The following is a 24,485-nucleotide window of genomic DNA, read 5'->3' as shown; positions in this document are numbered from 1 at the left end:
TGAGTGCATTTAATGATGAAGGTGAAGGTCAGTGTGGTGCTGCAGGCTTCCTGCTGTCAGGTGTTCACTGTGAAAACCTTGCAGACCTGATTCGGCCGAGGTCCAAACCGAAAGACAAGCCAACAGTTAAAGTGAAAGGAAACCCTCCACCTGCCTCCCACCCCCTCGCGTGCTCGTTTGTTTCCGTTTTCCACCACGCCCGTTACTTCCGTCCTGCAGGGTGATCCGCCTGCCGCTGCCTGAGCTGATAATGAGCCGCTGGCAGGAGGAGGAGGAGGCGTGTGCAGAGCTGATAACAGGGCGGGACGTTTCAGTTTGACCTCTGAGTCTAACGCCTGCAAACACTCTCCTGGACTTCATCCAAACCGGATAAAACAATGAAGTAATGCCGTTTTTGATCTGAAAGGTGAAAGGTCACTCGCTGTGATGTCAGTATATAGTCTGTCACTGTGGCAGGGTTATAATAGTTTTGGATTTTACTTTATTGTTTAGTTTTAGTTAGTTTTTACTTTTTTTCTCTAATTCAGTTAGTTTGAGTTAGTTTTCAGAGTGATTTTGATTTTTTATTTTTGGTTTATTGCTTAGTTTAGTTTCATTAGTTTCAGTTTTTCAGACTTTGTCAGGTGTAAGATTGAAGGCACAAGAGTGACTACTGTGTAATGAAAACTCAACAAAAGATACTGTTTAAACAACCAACGGTTCACAGACAGCAGCACTACATGTTAAATGTGTGTGATATTAAGGACACACATGAACATCAACAGGAAGAAACAAAGAAAAACATGAACTCTGAAACTCAATAAATTCTACAATAAACTCTACAATAAACTTCAGCATCAGTGCAGCAGATTAACAACACCTACATGTGGTGCTGGACAAAAACAAACTCTTTGAAGGAGTCAAAGGTCAAATCCAGCTGCATCCTGATGTTCTCACACCTGAAGCTGCTTCAGGTTTGGAGCTAGCTTGGTTAGATGCTCTAATTAGACTTCAGGGTCTTTGTGGCCTCTGTACACAATGAAGTGTCCGACCTCATGTCGCATTTCTGCTTGTGATTGTGTGTTAATCACCTTGCAGTTGTGTACTGGTGCCAGCTGGGACTTTTTTTTTCTGTGCTCGGTTTTTTGGCTTTTAATTCTAGTTTTTATTTATTTCAGTTAACAAAAATGTTTTTTCAGTTTTCGTTATTTCGTTGGTTTTCGTTAACTATAATAACCCTACACTGCGGTTGACTCCAGAAGCTCTAACTCTGCTCGAACCTGTGACCTCTGGAGGAAAGCGGGCTGACACACCTGTCAGTGATCCCTGCCACGGGGCCAGGATCACTTAGTCAGTCAGGAGACCTGTTTCTGCTTCATGATGTGGATTTAAATTCAGTGGCTGTATTGGTGCGATGGCTCAATGAGACTAGCGAGTGTTATTTATGAATTACAGATAGAATATTATTTATATCAAACGTGATGAAGTAGAAATACTCAAAGTACCTCAACATTGTCTTTGGGTACATTTTTAGTTATTTTCCACCACAGGTGCACAGACACTGTACCAGCAGTGATAATAATAGTAATAATCAGCTCCTGGGGGCTGGTTTTCTGGGTCTGGGAGCATGTTGGAGCTCCTGTTCCCGTCGGGATCGGCGACCTGACTGTGTGTTCTCTCTTTATTGTCTTTATCCTCCTCTGTTGTTTGTCTCTCTCTCATAATAATCCAATAATATTCCAATAACGCTGGCTGGAGGATTTCTCTCAGATCTGATTGGACGCTTCTCCTTTCTGTTCCTGCTCTTTGTTACATAAATGACTTTGTAAAGCTGCTGCGTGACAGGATCTGCAGGCTTAAGCCCATTTTCAGATTAATGTTCAATCAGAGCATAAATGAAGACGCTTTGCAGCAGATCAAGTGTCGCTTTCAGCGCGGGACAGCACACGATGTGTTTGTGGGACTTTGCATCAGATAGTGAATTAATCATTAGAGGATCTGAGAGATGCTGATGGCACAAAAGCAGAAGGAAACAGCTGCAGCTGCAGTTTTTCATGAGTTCACAATGAACTGATTTATAAGATAAAACCAGTAAAAAAGGAGTCTGAGGATATTTGGCAGATTGTGTTGAATCATGACTTATTAGCAGATTATTCATCAATTAAGACTTGCAGAAACATGTCTGAGGCCTTCATTGACCTCAGCCTTAAATGTCTGATCAGTAGAATTGATCATATTTTAGCACAAAGCTTTGTTTTGATCAGTTAAAGTTACCGTTTCAGATGAAACACCCTCTGACCTCCGAACCTGAAAATCAAATATTGGCTGTTTGGTTTGATGAAGCTGTTGGTGAGCCTTATGAATCGATTTCTCACAGCTCTGATTTTCATCACAATCTTCAATGAACTGGAACAGGAAACAGGAAGTGACTAGTAGTAGAACTAGTAGCCTTCAAACCTCCATCAGAGGTTCCTGTAGCTGCTGATGAGACTCGAATGACTCAGGACGAATTTTGTGTCCTTCTGTTCAAAGAAATCTGGAACGTGTCGATGAAACAGCCTCAGGTGATGCTGCAGCGCCTCAGTGGGTGGATGTCATTCATCCGTCTCTGAGGATGAAGAATGACCCTGTCACAGCTGCAGGAAGCCGTCACCTGGAAGGATCAGCAAAAGACTTTTCACATTTTTAATGAGCATCAGCCTCCAGGGCTGAAAAGCCGTTTACAGCTGATACAGAAACTGCTTTTGGTCTCTGTGGATAATTTCCCCTTCATAACAGCTGTGGGGGCGGGGGGGGGGGGGGGGGGGGGGGGTTACATGCTCTTCAGTGTCTTCAGTTTAGCTCCTGTTAGTTTTTCAGTTTAGGTTCATTCAGTGTCATTCCTGATGCTATTTTCTGAGCCTTACCTTGTTTGGGTTATTGTGTCCTTTGTGTTACGGTTTTGTGTCTCTCGTCAGTATGAGTCCATGTCTGTGTCTGGTTTCCTTTCCCTGTCTCACATAAAAGGTTTGCTTTGTGTTGTTTCTGCCTTTGGAGTCCTCAGTCTCCTAAATGATGACAAAGATCCTGGAAATGATTGGAGATATTTGGATATTTAGTGCATGAAATGCTTAAAGTTTATTTTTGACTGCTACTGGTGCTGTTATGGTGCTCAACTGGTGCCAGCTTTCTGTGGGAATGTGTGGAAGTGGTTCCAAACCGTTACACATCAGTGATTTAGACACTTCAGACTCACCCAGTTGGGTGTGAGCCAAGAAACACAGAAGAAGAAAATGTTTGTACTGACAGTGATGTTATCACAGCACAGACACCTACAGACCCCAGTTTAGAATAGAATAGAATAGAATAGAATAGAATGCCTTTATTGTCATTATACAGGATGTACAATGAGATTGGAAGGCCACTCCTGTTCAGTGCCATTATGTGTATTATGTTATATTAATATTAGGGGTGGGACTCGATTAAATAAATTAATCTAATTAATTAGGAGCTTTGTAATTAATTAATTGAAATTAATCGCATTTTAATCACATTTCAATATTTAACATGATAAATATTAATTTAAGTTTAGTTGATGAATGAATCAATATACATAAGCTTAAACTTCAAAATTTTGTTTATTTTCCCACCAGTCTGCTACACAGACCAACGAAGGTGGAAGTGCTCCTGTGATAAGCAAACTCCTGAAATTAAAGTTAAGCATCATAACTGGATAGTTTTATTCAACATTAATGTCTCACTTAATATAGTTGGAAATTAATCATTCGCTCAGCTGTATTCCTTGATGTTGCGGTGCGGGCGGCGCGGGTTCTCGTCCCGGCCCGTCGCCAATTTGCCCGCGTGTCTTCCCCCGTATCTTTCCCCCATTTCCTGTCACTCTCCACTGTAGACAAAAGCTGCTATGGCCAAAAATGCAAAAAAAAAAAAAAAATGCAAAAAAAAAAAGTCCCACCCCTAATTAATATTACTGATATGACATGTCAGATCTTTGCTTGTTTAAAAGAAAACATTCAGATCAAAAACCTTCAGTTTGATTTTCTGTCTGTCTGTCAGTGAACTGTCTGGACGTCCACGTAGAAAAACATCCGGACCGAGTGGCTCTGATCTGGGAGCGAGATGAACCCGGCACCGAGCAGAAGGTCACCTACAGGTAAGAACACCTGTTATCATCTAATCAGCTCCACAGGTAGAAATCTGACAGTGATGATTTAGCTGTGACCTCCCTCTATGCAGATGACATTCATTTTTATCTTATCAACACCATAAATGTGGAGATGATGTTTGAACCGTGCTGTACATCTTCACCTGATCACATGCTGGAAACCAGCTGTCAGCAGCTTCACACATTGTAGCTGTGAGGGTCTGATTGATATGTTCAGCTGCCTCCACAGAGAGTCTCTCCACCAACAGTGTGTCCTGCAGAGATGATGAAGGAGGGAGATTAATTCCAGTACATTCCAGTAATGTGCCACCACCCTGGACTGCTTGTAGTCCTCATTCTACTCTGTAGCATCAGTGAAGAGCAGAACAAGAACTCCAAGAGGTCCAAGTCTGTGGAGAGGAGGGAGGAGAGCCTCTCTGAAGAGGCAGCTGTGAGCCTTTGATGCAGTTGCAGCATTAAGAGCTCTATAGTTTCACCATCAAAACACTAGCTGGTGCTGGAGTTTCTCTCCTTTGGAAAACTGTGATGAAGAGGACATAGCCTGAAATGCGTATGAGGAAATGATGGTGCAGAACTGGGCGTGTAGTTATACTTTTATGGATGGTGCATGCCAGGTTACAGCGTCAGCTGTCAGAAGGGTTACAGCAGGATTTATTTTCCCGGTATTAAATCTGTACCACAGAAAAGAACTGATCCTGCGCCACAGCCTGACCTGCACCTGCTGAGAAAGGTAACTACATACTGATGCAGCCTGCCCGATGATTGGCCCTTCAGTTACATACTGTTATCTCCTGCATGGTTCTAGCTCTTTCTTCTTTTGTTTTTTGAAGAGAGAAACTCTGCTGCCCACTGTTGTTTTGATGGTGAAATTGCAAAGCGATGCAGGCACACCATACAGGTATGAACGGCATCGGCCGTGATGCAGCTCAGAAGCATAAATGAAGCATAAAAGTACAAGTCCCACATTAGGGCCCAGAGATTTATCGCTCAGCTCAGCATCGTCTTCTGACTGTGCAGCACACCCAGGCTATTCTTACAGGTTTGATGATGTCATCTGATCAGGCAATTGTTCTCACCTGCTGTTACTCATTTCCTCCCGTGTCCTGCTGTATGATCAGTCCTGTTATCTTTAAGGGGAGGAGCTAAAACAGCTTGTTTTAGATGGATGATGAACTCAGATAAAAAAGGATTATTCTGACCTGTGAATCATCCAAAGCCATCATCCTCACCCTGTTCGCCCCACAGGGAGCTGCTGGAGATGACTTGCCGCCTTGCCAACGTTCTGAAGAGCCATGGGATCGACAAAGGTGACCGGGTGGCCATATACATGCCTGTATCACCGTTGGCGGTGGCAGCCATGTTGGCGTGCGCCCGTATCGGTGCGGTGCACACTGTGGTGTTCGCCGGCTTCAGCTCAGAGGCTCTGGCAGGAAGGATCCAGGACGGTGAGTCCACCTCTTTGCTCCACCTCCATACACTCGTCTTTTAACCCGTCAGGTCTGACTCTTCATCATCATCATCATCATCATCATCATCATCATCATCATCATCATCATCATCATCATCATCATCAACCCTCTGCTGTCACCATCTCATTTATTGGCTTTGGCTGCAGAAATTTGTTCTCATGAGTCTTTTCAGTGAAGGAACAAAAAAAACATGCATCAACATCTGTTTCTATCTTTTCCTCCAGAGCACCAGTGACAGCTCACAGGGTCAAAGGTCATTCATTCCCCAAAAAATAGATCAAACACACAGAAGACAAAAGTGAACTATTAGTTTTGTTCATTCATATTTTCCATGCATATCATGATATTATCATTACTGTGAATGTAATCTGAAACTGTGAAGCTACGACAGCCCTCGATTGGACACTCTGGAGTCTGCACTCTTAGGGTTTGATCCCTGGCTCCTCCAACCTGTATGTCAAAGTTAGATACTGAACCCTGAGTGTGAGTGTGTGACTGCTGGGTTAAAAGTGCCAGCAGCACTTGGCAGGCAGGAGGCTGAGGTCGGGAATGGAGACCCTCTGGTGATGAGGCTGTAGGAGGTGATCGGACACCGCTGGTGGTTTGACTGGGGCCCAAAAACAAAAGAGACACTGTGGGGATTGACAATGGCCTCTGACCCTTGGACTCAGGACAGTCAGGCCCATTTTCCACCGACCAGGTGCCAGGTGCCAGTATTTGAACCGTTCAGCGGTTTTTCCACCACGAACGCACTCGGTGCTCGGCTGAAAAACGGGTTCAACTTGGGCCCCGCAAGCTAGCTGGTCTCGAACCAAGTACGCGTGATGAAAGCGGCAGAGGGGCGTGACTCTGCCGTCTCAACATCAAGTTTTCTACCATATTACATGTGTATTACAGGAGAAAAGCGAAGCGATTTTCACAGCTGTGAATTAGGTTGGGCTCTAAGGCTGAACTTGCTGCTTTGTATCAGTTCATATCACAGATAAAAGGACACAAAGTGCGTACTTGTCGTCTTGCTCTAATCGCTGTCTGTGTTTCCCTCTGTGCTGCACACAGATGCTGCAGTAGTTTGGTTTGGACCCTAAAACGTATTTGCAGCACAGAAAGGGGAGCGTGTTCTCCCACGTTTGTGCGCTTCAGCTTCCAGACGAGGACCCGCCCACACTCATACATAAAGGAGAAGTTCACAGTTCGGGCACAGATGACTCCTGAGGCTAGTGTTGTAGTACTCAAGACCGGTCTTGGTCTCAAGACCACTTTTTGATGGTCCCGGTCTTGTCATGGACTTGGACATTGAGGGCTTGAGATTTTATTTCAAGACCAGTCAAGACCACAGCTGTGGAAATATCACTAAATTACCAGAATACTGTCCAATTTATTTGTTAACATCTTTGCTTTTATTGGATGCAAAACGTACTGATTCAAATCCAAAAAAGATTGCGCTCCTCCGCCCTCTCCCAGGAGCGTGCCCCACAGTCTCCGCCCCAGCTAGGTCGCTGCCATTATTGCCGCTTGCGTCTGTATCATTTCAGGGCACGGTCAGTTTCATTCACATTGTGCATGTTTGAGCTCTCTACAGTTGTGCATGCACTTGATTTCGCGGCTACAGAAATTAAAATGCCAACCAGCATGAACCCGAGGAGAAGTAAGAGGAAAAATGAAGATCAAATGAAAATTTCAGGCTTCAGATTCAACAAAAAAAAATCCCAGAATTAAAGGTAAATAACAACCTTCTTGTATTTTGATACACAAACTGGAAATTTAATGCAGATTTTAGGGCTGCAACAATTCCACAAGTAACTCAACTTGATTTTTAAAAATCCTCGACACAAATTTGTTGCTTCGATGTTTTCGTTTTAACTCTGCAGCTCAGGCGTCTCCGTGTAAGCGGAGCATTTCCTCCACATTAGTGGCATTAAAATTCTGTCTCTGCGATGGATTTCCATCATTTGGAAAAAACTCTTTAACACAAGTGGATCATCGCTGACAAGTTTTTCCATGCCCCCCACTGCTCTGTGCTGTGTGTGTGTGTGTGTGTTGTGCAGAGAATGTCAGCTGTTATTTTTTCTTTACTTCAGCTGCAGCCACCAGAACAGATTACTATAACCACAGTTTGCTAGCGGGGGCTGCCATTAGCACTAGCGCTCTTTCTGAGGGCTCCGTCAAAATGTTTTTATACTTAAATTCCTGATTTGCGACTAAAAATAGAGCTGCAGTAGAAACATAATTTGGAGAATGCTTGTAAATAAAAAGCATTACAGCATTAAACTCATGCAGCCCCAAGTTTTTCAACAAATACACAACAGCAGCTGTTTTACGTGCAGTCTGTCTGCAGCACAAAGAGGTGGAGCCGTTGCTGAGACGGTGAGCTCAGGTGGAGCGAAAGGAGTCTTTTTCTAGCGTCCAAAGCAGCAGTGCTTGCTCCTGTAACCACCTTAAAACCTTTACTGGGAAACAGCTGGAGGTCCTTCATCAACACCAGATCAGCAACATGAAGAAAAGAGAACTTTGTAGCTGCTCCGTCCACCCTGTTTGTTTCACACAGAGAAATATCTGGAGTACGGAAGTCAAAATATGCAGATGAATTGTTAATACGAAAAACTATTTCTTATCCGATTACTTGATTAATTGATGGAGTAATCAATAGAATACTTGATTACTAAAATAACTGATAGTTACGGCCCTACTTGTATTCAGAAAGCCATAATCAAACATTAGTTTTCAGCACAGGTGGAGCTGTGAAAGGCCTTCCAGAAAAAACTACAGTTCCCAGCAAGATGATGTCACTTCCTGTTGTTGCATTAAAAATGTGATAGTTTATGCTCACAACATGGTGGCTGATATTCGAACATAGGAAATGCTTTTAGCAGCTGATCATTATATGTGATGTCTGCAAACCCATTAGTGGAAGGAAACACATTAAATGCATGATAAATAAGTGTAACTCTTCTGTATTATATGCATAAATTATCACTCTATTGATCTAATAAGGCCTGATTTAGTGTTCAGTCCTAGGTACATAACTGTAAATCCTCTCTGAACCTAACCTGACATGCACCTCGAGAAATGTAACTACATGTCCACAAAGACTGATTACTGCCTAGGCCTCAGAGGTGCTTTCCAGTTACAAGGCCCCGTCACTCAATTAACGAGCAGCATTTAGCAGTTAGCATTAGCTTACTAATTAGTATTAACATTAGCGCCGGGCTAAAAAAGATTTCTAGGCAGAACCCTGTAGTTAGCATGGCCAATGACGGCAGAAAAGTAAATTGTTTCTCTGGCATTAGTACATTGAGCAGCGTGTACACGAGGAGTGATTGACAGTGCTAAGACCTTCCTCCTGGCTCTGATTGGTTGTTTTTAACCAGGAGCGGTTCAGGGAGGAGGTGAAGGAGCTTGATTTTTTTCACAGATTATCTGTCTCATACTGTCACAACATGGTGACAGTTTTAACAAATATGTAAAAAACTGATTGTTTATAAAAGTTACTGCAGCTTTAATCTATAAGAGAGAAACTGGCTTTAGTTCTTACTGTCGATGAATGTGTTTGAATGTGTTTGAACCAACAGCAGCAGGAAGGCTGACAGAGATCCAGACTCCAGTCAGGAGAGCGTCGTTTCAGTTTATGTTATGGGAATATGGATCTTTCAGATCAATTTGAGAAGTGATGTTGATCATGTTTCACATTTTATTGTGCCATGTAGAGTGGGGCGCTGGTCTTGGTCTCGACTCAGTTTGTCACGTCTGGCAGTTCTCTCAATAAGAATGATGATCCGAAAGCACTGTTGTACCAAACATATTTGCTTTTACAAGAAGAGCTCTATAAGTTTTCTATAAGCTATTCTTGTTATTTGTATTTGTATTTTTATTTTATTTATTCTTGCCAGATCTGACAGGCAGGAAGGAAGAGAAGAAGAGAGAGAGAGAGGGAAAAAATGGGGGAGAGAACAGAAAAAAATAATAGAAGATAAATAGCTACACATACACATTTACATATATATAAGTGCATATACAAATACACACATACATACAGTCTTGCTGTAGTTGTAGTAATGTGTGTGTGTTCCTCTATCATGGAACATACTCAGTATTGAGGGCAAGAAGCTGCAACCCCCCCCCCCCCCCCCCCCCCCCCCTCGGGATCCAGAGGCAAGCAGGGAAAGACCCAGGGGTCCCGGGTCATCCACGGCCCACCAGGAGCTCAGAAGACCCGAGGCCACACATCAGGTGGTCTTGACTACAACACTGCCTGAGGCTGAAGCTGAGCCTGAACCACCTACACCCAAGGAGCAGGTTTGGGAGCAGGGTGCACCAAAAAAAGAGTCCAAACATGAGTGTAATATACAGCCTTTGAGGAAATCTGCACACAGGTTTATAGTCTCTGCAGGTGTGTGCAGAGGAACACAGACAGCAGTCTCAGAGGTGGCCGGTTCCTGCAGAGGATGAGCTCCAGGAACTGTTTTACTCACTGAAGGGCTTTCTGACAGCGCCGGCACACACGGGCAGAGTAACGGCATCCCTCGTCCTCAGCACCGGAACAGACTTGTTGTCATCGCCCTCAGAACAGGACGGATACAACCAAACACAAAACACCAGAGAGGAGGGAGACAGACACGGTAACACATGGTGACGTGGTGGGAACCAACAAGAACTACACTAAGAATGTCTGAGGAAAGAAATAAAGAAACCCACAACAAATTGAGAATCAACCAGAGACATTAGCTCTGGGGCACAGACCAAAAATGCCCTGACTTCAGTCCCATAGAATCACACGGACTTGTTTCTAACTGGTCTGACTGGTCTGACAGTTCAGGTCTGCAGGGGTCAGACTCTCTGCTCGGGGGTGTTTCTGTGTTTTGGAAACAAACGGGCGAAGCGGGTGGAAGAAAACCCGTCAGTCAGGCTGTGTTTGAACCAACAGCAGCAGGAAGGCTGACAGAGATCCAGACTCCAGTCAGGAGAGCGTCGTTTCAGTTTCTCTGCATTCAATTTGTGTTGCTTTAAAAGGCTCAGATGTTTTCTTTGTCTCTCTGTAGCATAGGTTACTCATCCTCATATTAACAGTAAATCTATCAAACAAGCCCTGCTTCATTTTTTTATGTTCACAGGATCATTTTTTAATTTCAGCTAAAATCTTCTTTCAAACTTGTTTTTTCGTTTTACAGGAAACGATGTGTTTGTGTCCGATAAACCGAAGACCCAATGATGCTGTGGAAAAATACACAGCATCCTCACATTTTTCTGCAGCATTATCAGACTGTTTGCTGCAGGTTGGCTGCACTGCATGCTTATTTGCATTAAAAGAAAATCCAGGATTATCTGCAGATTATGAGCTCCTAAAACCTGAGCGTGGAACTTTGTGACGAACCAAAACACCAGCATGAGAAAAACAAAGGAACAGAATGATGTGCATGAAATACACAGAGCTAACCCCAACACTGACCTCTGACCTCTGCAACAGGCCACAGTGATTTAAGACATGAGTTTTCATTTTATCAGCAGACTTTTTACTGTAGCTTTAAAGTTCAAATATCAGCCGAAGCCTCAGACCATCAGGCAGAACCTCGACTCACAGCGCCAGGAACCATTGCCATTCATTGTTTGAGTTTCCAAAATGTCAATATCTGCATATTTCATTGTTAATCAGCCACAAATCTACATTTAAATATGCGCCATTGAGCTTCAGGGAATCAGCATAATAATGAGCAACACCAACATCTGTGATGCAGCTCAGGACCCTGACAGTGATTCAGCTGGAAAGCTGTTAAAAAATGTATTTTAAAAAATCAGACATAAAACAATAAACAATGTCTCTGACACACAAACTCCCACAGGAGAATAACTGTAATAACCCCCAGAGGATCATCGATTAATGATTCATGGAAAGCTGGGCCTGTACTAACGAGGTCATGGAGCAGGTGATGTCACATGGAAAGCACCTGGGAATGATATTTGGCAGCACTTTTACGTTTAATAATAAATCGCTTTAGCTTACATGATGTTAATATAAATACAGGCCAGAGAAACTGAGCAGCATCAGATACAGAGAACCCAGACCACCACCACCACCGCTGCTACGTTCATTCAGACGCTCCTCCCCCCGACCGCTCCACAATCAGCTGATTTTTTCCTATAATAACTTTAGTCTATTTAATGAAGCTGTGCAGAGTTTGACCTTCATGCTGTGAATGTTTCCAGAGTTTCAATTCAGCTCAGTTCAATTTTATTTCTATAGCACCAAATCACAACAAACAGTCGCCTCAAGGCGCTTTGTATTGTGGGTAAAGACCCTACAATAATACAGAGAAAACCCAACAGTCAGAACGACCCCCTATGAGCAGCACTTGGTGACAGTGGGAAGGAAAAACTCCCTTTAACAGGAAGAAACCTCCATCAGAACCAGGCTCAGGGAGGGGGGGTCATCTGCGGAGGGGGGGGGAGATTAATAATAACTGACAGGTCCAGTTTTGTGGCTTCGATGTTTTTACATGCTTCATAATTTCATAAGTCTGGGAAATACCAACATGCACAAAGCCACAGCATGAAGCTGATGTGGGTAAAAAGGAGACCCTTCATCTACTCTAACCTGTCCTGAGCAGCCGCATATCCCACATGCTGATATGAGCCTGAAAGTTTACCCAGAATGCACTTTGTGAAGTTTCCTGGAGTGAATGATCAGAAACAGATCAAACAAGCTGCTCTGAGTCACCAATATGAAACTGCTGCAGGTCACTCTGTGATGGATCCTCACTCTGATGCTCACAGACAAAAAAACTTGAGTTTTTAAATCTGATTCTGGTTGTTTTCCATATAAATGTTTCTAAATGTCCATAAATGCAGATGTGGGGATGCTGATAACAGCCGCATCATCTGTGACTGCAGAGGTGGATACTCTCTGTAAGAAAGCAGTAAAGTAAAATGAAAAAGGGCCCGAGGCTGAACCCTGAGGAATGCCAGACTGTCACGGTGTGCTGTGTGGCAGGAGAACGTAGACCCCAGAACGCAGGACTCACAGGCAAACTTAACTGAAAGGTCAAACGAACAGTGCTAAACTGGGCTGGCTGGGTTCCAGGACTAAATACAAAAACCAACACACACAGCAGGGAATCATTGATGACAACACAACAAGGAACAGACCGAGGACTTAAATACACACATAAGGTAATCGGGGCACAGGTAACAGGTGAGGGGCAAAGCTGAATGTAATTAACCAAACGAGATAACGGGAAGCAAAACTAAGCACAAAGCACAAGGAACAGCAAGGACTATCAAAGTAAAACAGGAAACACACAGACACAGGACAGAGATGCAGACTAGTCACAACACTGGGAATAATACAAAAACACAGGAGGATGGGGACATGACAAAAGGACAAAACAGACACAAGAACACAGATGGAGGGGAGACGGGGACAAAGGGAACTATGAAATCAAAATGGAACAATAACTAATAAGAAGACAGGAACTAAGATGAATAATCAAAACAAACTAGGAACATAAGAGAACTCAGTGAAAACAGAACCTACACACGGCCCAGGACCATGACATAAACCTCCATGTTTCTCTGCCTTGGTTTCATTATTAAATCGTGACAAACTCTCCCTGTGCTGTCCTCCAGCTGGCTGTAAAGCCGTAATCACCTGCAATCAAGGTGTGAGAGGAGGCCGAGTCATCGAGCTCAAAGCCACGGTGGACGCTGCAGTGAGGACCTGTCCCACCGTCCAACACGTCTTCGTCTGTCAGAGGACTGAAACGCCGGCAGCGATGGGAGAGCTGGATGTGGCGCTGGAGGAGGTGAGGCATCCGATCGGTTCTTTATTAATACCTTCTAAATACTGAATTGGTGAGCAGTGTTTGAGGTCCGTGCCGTGTTGCAGGCGATGTCCTCTCAGCCTGCCGTGTGCCCCGCGGAGCCTCTGGACAGCGAGGACCTCCTTTTTCTGCTCTACACGTCGGGCAGCACGGGGAAACCGAAAGGTGTCGTCCACACGCAGGCGGGATACCTGCTGTACGCCTCCATCACACACCAGGTACTGCTCCTCTGCCTCCTCAATGTTCCCAAAATGTTCTGTCTGGAGGTTTTGGAACCATTTTCTCCTGAGTGATTGCATCATCACTGCTGCTGTGACTGTGTGATATTCTATATTTCCAGGGAATCAAACTCTGGGCCACATTTCTGTTGTGTGTTGCTGCGTGGAGCTGCTGTGCTTCTCCTCACCATCCACACACATGCATGTGTCATGGCTGCTGGTGCGATTCCTTTCCTGCACCCGGCAGTGTTTTTAGAGTCATTAAGACTGAACTGTAGAGATGTGAGTGATGCAGCTCAGTTATGAAGTATCTGAAAACAAGCATGTGTTTTAATGCCTCCTTAAAGGGCTGATGGTCAGTCATTAGCCTTTATATACACATTGTAGGTGGTGAGGGTGTAGGTGGTGTAGGTGGTGTAGGTGGTGTGGGTGGTGTGGGTGTAGGTGGTGTAGGTGTAGGGTGTAGGTGGTGTGGGTGGTGTAGGTGGTGTAGGTGGTGTAGGTGGTGTGGGTGGTGTGGGTGTAGGTGGTGTAGGTGGTGTGGGTGGTGTGGGTGTAGGTGGTGTAGGTGGTGTGGGTGTAGGTGGTGTGGGTGGTGTAGGTGGTGTAGGTGGTGTAGGTGGTGTGGGTGTAGGTGGTGTAGGTGGTGTGGGTGGTGTAGGTGTAGGTGGTGTGGGTGGTGTGGGTGTAGGTGGTGTGGGTGGTGTGGGTGTAGGTGGTTTAGGTGGTGTGGGTGTAGGTGGTGTAGGTGGTGTAGGTGGTGTAGGTGGTGTAGGTGGTGTGGGTGTAGGTGGTGTAGGTGGTGTGGGTGGTGTAGGTGTAGGTGGTGTGGGTGGTGTGGGTGGTGTAGGTGGTGTGGGTGGTGTGGGTGGAGGCAGTTCAGCTGTTGTAAATAACACACAGATTTGTGTGTTGGTCTGTTCTGCACACGCTCCACAGAAAGTGGAGAGCAGTTTAGCACCGTTGTTGTACTTCAACAGGTGAGGTGACCTTTGGCAATGTGCACGAGTACCGAGTGGAACTAATCTCAGCTTTAAGGTCACATGGTCGAGCTCTTTCTTCCTGTCACCTGACCTTCACCTTCAGCGCTCTGCGCTCGACTCTGAAAGCAGGACGTTTGATAAAGTTGAGTGTTTTTGAATGGCCTGTTTGTGTCAGTGTTGGAATGAGGGCGTGAAGACAAAGCAGAGCAGTTACATAACAGACCGCACAACAACAACAACAACAACAACAACAACACAGCCACTGTCCTCAGAGCGAGGAGGAAGAGGAGGGTGATGATGAAGAGATGCTGCAGCTGAAACTGCCTCTGAAAGCTTTAAATTAGCCGCTTTCTGAAACATCTGCTTCCTCTGCGTGTGTGCGTGTCTCACATGATGAAATGATGTTGTTCATAATTGAATAAAAACATAATAACCCCCCTCCTCTTCCTCTTCCTCTTCTATCTCTGCCAAATATTTATCAGTGCTAATTTCTAAAGCTGCTTAGCGGCTCAGTTTTTTGGCTCGCTGCTTGTTTGGATGTGAAACAGAACAAAAGCTGATTTATGGGAAAAAGAAGAGACGAGCGCTGGGCCCACGCCGGGGGGGGGGGGGCACCCATTTGTTTGTGGTGGAAACAGCTTCAGATCATCTCTGAACTCAGCTGCTGCAGCCCTTCAGCTACAAACAAGTTCAATGATCCTGAAAGGAAATCCATCCATCTGTCTATCTACAGTGGTATGCAAAAGTTTGGGCCCCCCGATAATGTTCATGATTATCTTTATAAATCATCGGTTGTTCAGATCAGCAGTTTCAGTTAAATCTATCATACAGCAGATGAACACAGTGATATTTGAGAAATGAAATGAAGTTTATAGGATTTACAGAAAGTGTGCAATAATTATTTAAACAAAATTAGGCAGGTGCATTTTACTTCTCAAATATCACTGTGTTCATCTGCTGTATGATATGTTTAACTGAAACTGCTGATCTGAACAACCGATGATTTATAAAGATAATCATGAACATTATCGGGGGGCCCAAACTTTCTCATACTTTATCTATCTATCTTGTTCAGGGCCAGTAATAGATTACTTGTATTGGTACAGAGTACATTAGCAGCTGTAACCCCCCCTCCCCATGCTGTTGTTGTTGCAGTACGTGTTTGATTACCGGGACAGCGATGTGTTCGGCTGCATGGCGGACATCGGCTGGATAACGGGACACAGCTACGTGGTGTACGGCCCGCTGTGCAACGGTGCCACCACAGTCCTGTTTGAGAGCACACCTGTTTATCCAAACCCAGGTAAGTGTGACACCTGAGCTGCCTTTTTCTTATGAAGCTCCACCTTCTCCTCAAAGGTGACCTCACTGAAGGTAAGCAGAGGCATGAAGCCATCAGGGCTGCAGGTGATCTGGTGTTCTGGAGTCTGTCCAGGCTTTGGTTACTCATTAAAGGTGCTTTATTACCTGCAGAGGCGGTTTATCGCAACTCTATTGTTTTATTATGGCGCTTCCTCTGAGCTCTGATTGGCCCAAACAGCTGTGACCTCACAGAGTCTCCACAAGGTGAATGTGACCGTTTTACAGCTAGAGACAGATTTAAACTCAAAAACTCTCAGCTTCATTGCTGGTAACACAATGTGAAAAAGAACTGCAGAAATCACGGAAAATATACACGAGGATCGAGGAGAGAGTGGAGACAGCTGAGGAGAACAGGTGAACAGAATGACACTAACGAGCCAAGGGAAGCAAAAGTGAACACAGTGTACAGGAAACAAAGAGGCAGGAAGTGAGTAAACAGGAAACAAACGCAGACTCGATACAAGACGGGGAGGCACAGGAAAGACGAGACATGAATAACCCAACAAGTCCAGCAGGCGGGGAAACAAAGAGACACAACTGAACGGGGAGACAAGGTAAACATGGGAACAGGACACAGAGATGGAGAGTGACCTGGGATGAACTAGAACCAAGAACATAACGCACATAACAGAACGAAGAAGGCCTGAAGATACAAATACAGATGCATGACTGAGCTCCTCAATCTGTCTTTAAGGGAGAACTGAGACACTCTTTAGAGGAATTCAATACAATATCCAGTCCACCCTTTGACTTCAAACTCCACCTTCTCATCACTCCTGAAAAGACCTCAAACTTTCTCACTTAGGACAAGAACTCTCCCCCAACCCAGAGGCAGCAATCCTCTGTTTGCAGCAGAGGACCGTGACCTCAGACCTGGAGGTGCTAACTCACATCGAGGCCACTTCACGCTGCAGTGTCTCATTTCAATAAAACCAACAGAATCGATCATTCGTGGAGAACCTGCTATTGTGCCTTTAAAGATAAGATGAGATAAGAGAAGAGAAGATAATCCTTTATTAGGCCCACATTGTGGAAAATTTATGGTGTTGCAAACAGCAGAGGGAAAGCAGAACACTCAGAAAAACAAGAATAGATAATATATAAAATCTGATAGAAAAATACTGAAATACTCTACAACAAAAATCTCTAAACATTTATATACATTAGTAAAAGATGATCTTTGCACCTTTATTGCACATGTTGTTAACTGCACATGAAGTATGACTTCAGATTAAATTAAATCATGATTTAGAGTCTGTTTAAATCTCCCTTTAATGAGATAACAATGACACATCTCGATGACAGGCCCCAAATGTTGGCTAATAAAACAAAAAAACAGAAAAAGGTCCCTCAGGTCCTTAGATTATGTAGTTACCATTTTAATTTTACTAATTGTTTAACTGATAGTCACAATTGATGCTCCCCCTCCCTGATCCCCCAACAATCAGCTGATCTCCTATGACTGGATGTTGAACGGATGGATGGATGATGGATGATGGATGAATGGATGATGGATGGATGGATGATGGATGATGGATGGATGGATGGATGGATGGATGGATGGATGGATGGATGATGGATGGATGGATGGATGATGGATGGATGGATGGATGGATGGATGGATGGATGGATGATGGATGGATGGATGGATGGATGGATGATGGATGGATGGATGAATGGATGATGGATGAATGGATGATGGATGGATGGATGATGGATGGATGGATGGATGGATGGATGGATGGATGATGGATGGATGGATGGATGGATGGATGGATGGATGATGGATGGATGGATGGATGGATGATGGATGGATGGATGATGGATGATGGATGATGGATGATGGATGATGGATGGATGGATGGATGGATGGATGGATGATGGATGGATGGATGGATGATGGATGGGGAAAGTTAAAGTCCAGGTTTTCTTTGGATTGTTGGACGAATGCAGTGTAGAACATGTTTTCAGCACACACAAATATGTGTACATATTTCCATGCGTTTCTGTGCGTGTCCTTCAGGCAGGTACTGGGAGACTGTCGAGCGTCTGAGGATCAGCCAGTTTTACGGCGCTCCGACGGCTCTGCGGCTGCTGCTGAAGTACGACGAGAGCTGGGTGAAAAAGTACGACCGCTCGTCTCTGAGGACGCTCGGATCAGGTCAGACATGACGCGGTCTTAAACACCGTGTAAAACGGAGCGCTTTTAAATGCACGAACAACAGCAAACACAGGGTGAAGCTGCTCATGGTTGTTTTGGGGGGTTTTTTTTAGGTTTTTAGCAAATTATCAGCTCTTAAAGCATTCTGGGTAAAAATATGTACACACTAGATGTGAATGAAGTCATTGATATAACCTGAGTTTCATTAATAAATTCTTTCATGGCTCTTTTACTTCATTACTTCAACAAAATGATTCATTTTGCTTTGATGAAGATCAGAATAATCAGCTCACAGTGATGCAGCATTTGAAGAAAGGCACAAAAACATACGCGCTTCAAACAGCCGTCCGGTTTCTGTTCCACAGGAATCGATCACTATGATTGGAACACCCTCACAGCCGTGTGTGTGTGCAGCTCGGATTTCAGACACGTTTCTTTGTTTGCTTTATTCTCCTGTTGGTTATCAAAGCCAAGCTGTCAGGACAAATAACACAATAATACATCTATTGATTACACACAGAGATCCTGAAACCTACAAACCTTCAGGTCAGATTAAGTTTGGGTTCTGCCTCGTGCTCACAGGGAGGTTAACTCAGGTGAGATAAAGGTCAGACGGGTTTCAGGGCTCAGGTTAGAGGGCTGGAAATTCATCAGTGTCAGTGAGAAATACAAATGTGTGTGTGTGTGTTTGTGTGCCTACAGTGGGAGAGCCCATTAACCACGAGGCCTGGCACTGGTTCCACAGTGTCGTGGGAGAGGGGCGGTGCCCTTTAGTGGACACCTGGTGGCAGACAGGTGAGACGCACCGACACTCAGGATGATGAACCTGGAGCACGGTGTTCAGCTGGATTATCAGGGAGTACTGACCTGAGCTTTGCAGTATTTCTAATCTGTTCATAAACCGACTGAACTGTTGAATTATCGCTGCACGCTCAGGTGTCCAGCTGCTCACTCTGGTTAGTTATTAGTTATCCACAGTGGAGAGTGGCACTGCTAGAAATATGATCAGCACCAAAAACAAAGACTTCAGCTGTGCTGTTTTTTTACAGTTTGTGTGTCAGAATCTGTTCAGTCAAAGACATTTTTCAGCCGTGGCTTCGAGAGGCGTCTGCAGACGGCGAATTTATGATTCTCGCTCTGAGTCTGTGGCACATTTCGAGAATCTGTCCCGGCCTCCAAAAGATAAAAAGTTTCCCAAGAATTTTTGAAAGTGGAGGTTGTTTGGAGATTATGGGGACGTGGTGGGTCTAAACCGGCCGCAGATGTGAACTATAAGGACGAAGCTGCTGAGCTTCTCTGGTCAGTCTTTACCGACGGCCCGTCTGCTGTGGTTTCATGATTGATTTCATTGAAAAATGCACCGAATTACAGTTTAGTAAAAACATGCATGAGTTTCTTTTGGATGTTTGCTGGAGTGCCAGTGTTAGATGAGCGATTCGTGGTCGGGTTTAATTCCTGGAAGTTTTCGGGGATCTTTGTTTGTGCCTCTGACTGTTGATCCGACTCTAAGTCCGTCTGATTCTCTCTTTATGAAGCCTTTACCCTAATTTGAACGATTAGCAGCAGAACATCTGCAGCTCTGCAGAAAATGAATTAAGATCAAATCCTGCACACACTTACACCCTGACCCCCCTACAGCCTCACACAAACCCCCCAGGATGAGATTGTGCAGGATCACTGACAGCAGGGTGTGTGCGTGTGTGACCTAATTCCTCGACAATCATGACACCGAGCACTGAGAGTGTGTTTTTAAATCGGACTTTAAACTCGCTGCCAGCTGCTTCTGACTCTTAAAAGGAGGAAAATCCCCAATAAATTAAGAAATTAAAAGAAATTAAAGCTGCAGTCACAGGCGACCTCTGAGGCCCCCTGATGGCCGAGAGGGGGTAGAAACCATGAAGATCAGCGACTGTCTCTGATAACCTCACAGCGGTGTGATGTTCCTGTTGGTCCTGTCCCCACAGAGACCGGCGGAGTCTGCATCGCCCCCCGACCTGCAGATGAAGGAGCGCCCATCATTCCAGCGATGGCCATGAGGCCGTTTTTTGGCATCCAGCCGGTGCTCATGGGAGAGAAGGTGACCTTCACACACAAACACACAAAGCAAAGCTCTGATTGTGCCGCTTCCACCTGTGGAGCTCCACCCAGCTCTGCTCTGGCACCTCTATCATTCTTTATCTGCTGCCTGTTGTGTTTTATCTTGTTGCTGTGTTTTCAATTCAATTCAATTTTATTTATAAAGCACCAAATCACAACAAACTGTCGCCTCAAGGCGCTTTGTATTGTGGGTAAAGACCCTACAATAATACAGAGAAAACCCAACAGTCAAAACGACCCCCTATGAGCAGCACTTGGTGACAGTGGAAAGGAAAAACTCCCTTTTAACAGGAAGAAACCTCCAGCAGAACCAGGCTCAGGGAGGGGGGGGTCACCTGCTGTGAGGGGGGTGCTGAGGGGGGAGAAAAGACATGCTGTGGAAGAGAGCCAGAGAGTAATATCAATTAATGATTAAATGCAGAGTGGAGTATAAACAAATTAAATAAGGTGAATGAAAAGACAAAGTGCATCATGGGAACCCCCCAGCAGCCTAGGCCTATAGCAGCATAACTAAGGGATGGTTCAGGGTCACCTGATCCAGCCCTAACTATAAGCTTGATCATAAAGGAAAGTTTTAAGCCTAATCTTAAAAATAGAGAGGGTGTCTGTCTCCTGAATCCAAGCTGGGAGCTGGTTCCACAGAAGAGGGGCCTGAAAGCTGAAGGCTCTGCCTCCCATTCTACTCTTAAGTATCCTAGGAACCACAAGTAAGCCAGCAGTCTGAGAGCGAAGTGCTCTGTTGGGGTGATATGGTACTATGAGGTCTTTGAGATAAGATGGGGCCTGATTATTCAAGACCTTGTATGTGAGGAGAAGGATTTTAAATTCTATTCTAGATTTAACAGGGAGCCAATGAAGAGAAGCCAATATGGGAGAAATCTGCTCTCTCTTTCTAGTCCCTGTCAGTACTCTAGCTGCAGCATTTTGGATCAGCTGAAGGCTTTACAGGGAGCTTTTAGGACAGCCTGATAATAATGAATTACAATAGTCCAGTCTAGAATAAATAAATGCATTCCTGTGTCACCATCCACCTGTCAGGCACCGAGGCCACGCTCCTAATAATGCAAACATTATTTAAACAGGTGAGTTATAGAAACATCCTCCCCCTGTACAGCTGTTATGAAGGAGGAAATTAGCTCCAGAGACCAAAGCAGTTTCTCTATCAGGCTGTAAACATGTTTATTTCTGATGGAAGGTTTACCATGGAAGTCTATGGGGACAAAACAAATCCTGTTTTTCTTGCTTTTTCAGCTTTGCTACAGGCACTCGGGAGTTACTCGAGGTTGAAATAACCTGGGAGGGGGTCTCAGGTGGTGGGCTACCACCTCTGTTCAGTGATGGTCATTCTAAGTTTACTCGTCTCTTAAAACATCTGTCTTCTCTGTCCAAGACATGAACATTAATATCCATTCTTAGTGTCCCTTCTCCTTGGAGGTATTCCTGAGGGTGTCCCCTATCGGGACCACCTCCAAGGTGACAACCCCATGGGGGGATTAAATATCTGGTGCTCCCATTTAGCTTTTTGAACTGAAGAAGCCTCTTGGATGAGAGGTGAATCATCTTCAAGAAACTAAAAAGGAAGCCTGGTTGCCTTCAACCCAACTGACTGACCATGACCTGGAGGACCTGTGACCTGGGGTTTGAAACTTGAGGACCTCCACAGCTCAGGGCACTAGAATATGGAAGCTTGTTTCCACCACAAAGAAATTGTCACCCATAACTCGAAATTTCGAGTTAGCTCTGCCAATCAGGAGGCTCCATGAAGGTACGTTATTTCCTTGTTACCTGGAAGCAGAAGGCTGAAGGCATCTTTAATGCAGCTTTTATTGGTAGAAGGTCAAAAACCTGATGACGCATTCATGTTTGCTACACATTGCTAGCTCACTGATACTGTTGCTACCTGGTTTTGAGTTCACATGTGTTGGCATCATCTGCTTCCGGGTCACAAGGAAATGACCTCTTTAACGGAGCTTCGGGATTCGCAGAGCTAACTCCAAATGTCCAATTATTAAGTCCAAATTTTGAGTTAACAAGTGACAATTTTGAGTAGCCAAAAAATGTGTTTTTCACAGTCAGAAACAGGCTTCCAGAGCAGAATGATACAAATCACTGAGTGGATATTTAGATATCTGTGGTCCAACACAGAAAAGCTTTCAACCTGCGCTGCTTCTAATGTCCAACAGGGGGCGAGTACCTCAGGTCTGATTGCATAGAATTCTCTGTCAGCCATTTTGTGTCGTTTTTGTGTTTTCGCGCTGTCCCTGGAGCTGTCTGAAGAAATGTTATTGCACAGAAGAAGAAAACTAGCACTGGAGGACTTTTAAGGAAGCAGCTGTTCAAAGCCAAACCTGCTGCTGTGTTTGAAGGATTGATGAACATGTGGTCAGGCATCCCATCAGGCCTGCGTCTCATTAACCACGCTGAGAGCCTTCCAGTCACACCCTCTCTGTGTAATCTTCCCATTAAACGGCGCCAGCAGCATCTGTTTGCGTTGATTAACAGACTTTCAGACTCCGATCGCCGCGTCCCCAAATTAATTATGCGCTCGTTAAGAGCCGTAATCTGCAGGCTTTTCATCAGCGCTGCTTCCTCAGCGTGGACTCAATTAGATTAGACTTCCTTCAGTGTCTCATCCTGGGAGGAGGCCGAGGTCACTTTCCCTCCAATCCTCTCAGAGTTAACGCACTTTAGCTTCCAGGATTTAACTCAGACCACTTAAAGTGGCCTCGCTCTCAGAGTGGAAGTGACTTCACTGACACACTGTGGAACATTAGAGACACAATAGATCATCTTCTACTCTGTGCTGTTAAAATGAACATGAGGGGATCTGAGCATTTGTGGATTTCAGAGTATTTGAGGTGAAAAGGTTTTGTCCTCATTAAAATATTTAGATGCAAGGAAAGTTTCAGATGTCCAAAGTAAAAGTGTTACATTATTCTCCACCACAGTTTCCACCTTTTCTCCTCCTCCTGCTGGAGTCTGACTGCCATTAAAGCTGGGCTCTCCCTGACAAATAAACATCATTTTAAGGAAACGTATGTCCAGTAGACCCACTGTGATACCTGAGCACGCCCATCAAAGTTCATCAAAGTTCATCAAGGAGTTCATTGGGCTCTGTTAGATTTCTTCTTCACAGCGTCACAGGCTGAGTGTGACAGCGGGTATCAGTGTGGCTGCTGAAGGCTTCCTGACACTTAAGGAATCAGTATTTTTATTTTCCTCCTTAAATATTAATAAAGTCTTACTCCGGCCCGTTTCAGAGGCCAGTAGTTTACCTGTACCCACAACGAGCCGGACGCCACCCACTGGATTCCATTTTTAGCATTTTGGCTGTTTTTTCATTTCCAGAAGTGATCGTAACTCACTGAGAGGGTGGAATGCTCAGTCATCAGCCTGGTTATCAGGCTGCATCCACAGACTGTACAGAGCATCACACAGATACCTGCCAATCAGCAACATCCAATCAAATCTTTGAATCTCACGCACCCAAACTAGAGCTCCGCCTTCTTGGATGGTCTGTTAGTCCATTGAAGCCACAGCAGCCATATGATTGGTCAGATAATTGTATTAAAATGCTCCAAAAGTCTCCAACAGCAAAAAAAAAAAAAAAAAAAAAAAAAAAACAGTCCAGAGGTCCAGTTCAGGGACTCCAGTTTGCTGAGGTGAAGCCTAGCAGACAGCTAGCAGCTACAGCCGCCTGTGTCACCATCCACCTGTTAGTGAGAGAGGCCACGCCCCCAATAATGCAAACAGGTGAGTTATGGGCTCGACACACGGGGAGCGACAAACGACAGCGACGAATGGGTCGCATCGCCACTGGGGTGAAACCGAACACACGGGACGCGATAGCGACGGCAGCTTTGCGAATCGCGCTCTTACGTCACTCGTCTCCAAGAAATGTGATTGGTTATGAAACTGGAGGGATTTAGACATTTTAAAAGCAGTCCGTGTCAGACACGGCAATAAAGATGAGGAGTCTGAAGATTTTACTGGAACTGACAGAAATCTTGCTGTTAAGTCTCCTCTACAAAAGAAAAAGACAACCTCGCGTTCATCCTATATTAGCACAAAAGTCCTCTCTATCCGTCTGTTTAACGTTAGTCTTGTACCAACACGTTCTCATACGGCTGCCTTTTATGTTTAACTCGATAATCACTGCGTGAAGTGTCATATAATATAGGAAAGTCAAACCCAGCTAAAACGATGCTTTCCTTCGTGCTGAAAGTGGTTGCAGACTGTAGCA

General features: G+C 44.7%; 1 protein-coding gene across 1 annotated transcript in view; it reads left to right on the top strand.

Annotated features, from left to right (window-relative positions):
* acss1 (acyl-CoA synthetase short chain family member 1) overlaps positions 1-24,485 on the top strand; it is a 30,926-nt gene that overhangs the window by 2,029 nt on the left and 4,412 nt on the right. Inside the window, exons 2-9 of the mRNA XM_030747437.1 lie at positions 4,033-4,129; positions 5,387-5,586; positions 13,228-13,403; positions 13,487-13,639; positions 15,778-15,925; positions 18,008-18,145; positions 18,848-18,940; positions 20,110-20,222. Of these exons, the coding sequence (XP_030603297.1) occupies positions 4,033-4,129; positions 5,387-5,586; positions 13,228-13,403; positions 13,487-13,639; positions 15,778-15,925; positions 18,008-18,145; positions 18,848-18,940; positions 20,110-20,222 (1,118 nt within the window). The remainder of the gene's footprint in view (positions 1-4,032; positions 4,130-5,386; positions 5,587-13,227; positions 13,404-13,486; positions 13,640-15,777; positions 15,926-18,007; positions 18,146-18,847; positions 18,941-20,109; positions 20,223-24,485) is intronic.

Source organism: Archocentrus centrarchus, chromosome 15 (genome assembly GCF_007364275.1).
Source record: "Archocentrus centrarchus isolate MPI-CPG fArcCen1 chromosome 15, fArcCen1, whole genome shotgun sequence".
NCBI classification, from domain to species: domain Eukaryota; kingdom Metazoa; phylum Chordata; class Actinopteri; order Cichliformes; family Cichlidae; genus Archocentrus; species Archocentrus centrarchus.
This window is presented reverse-complemented; position numbering and strand designations above follow the sequence as displayed.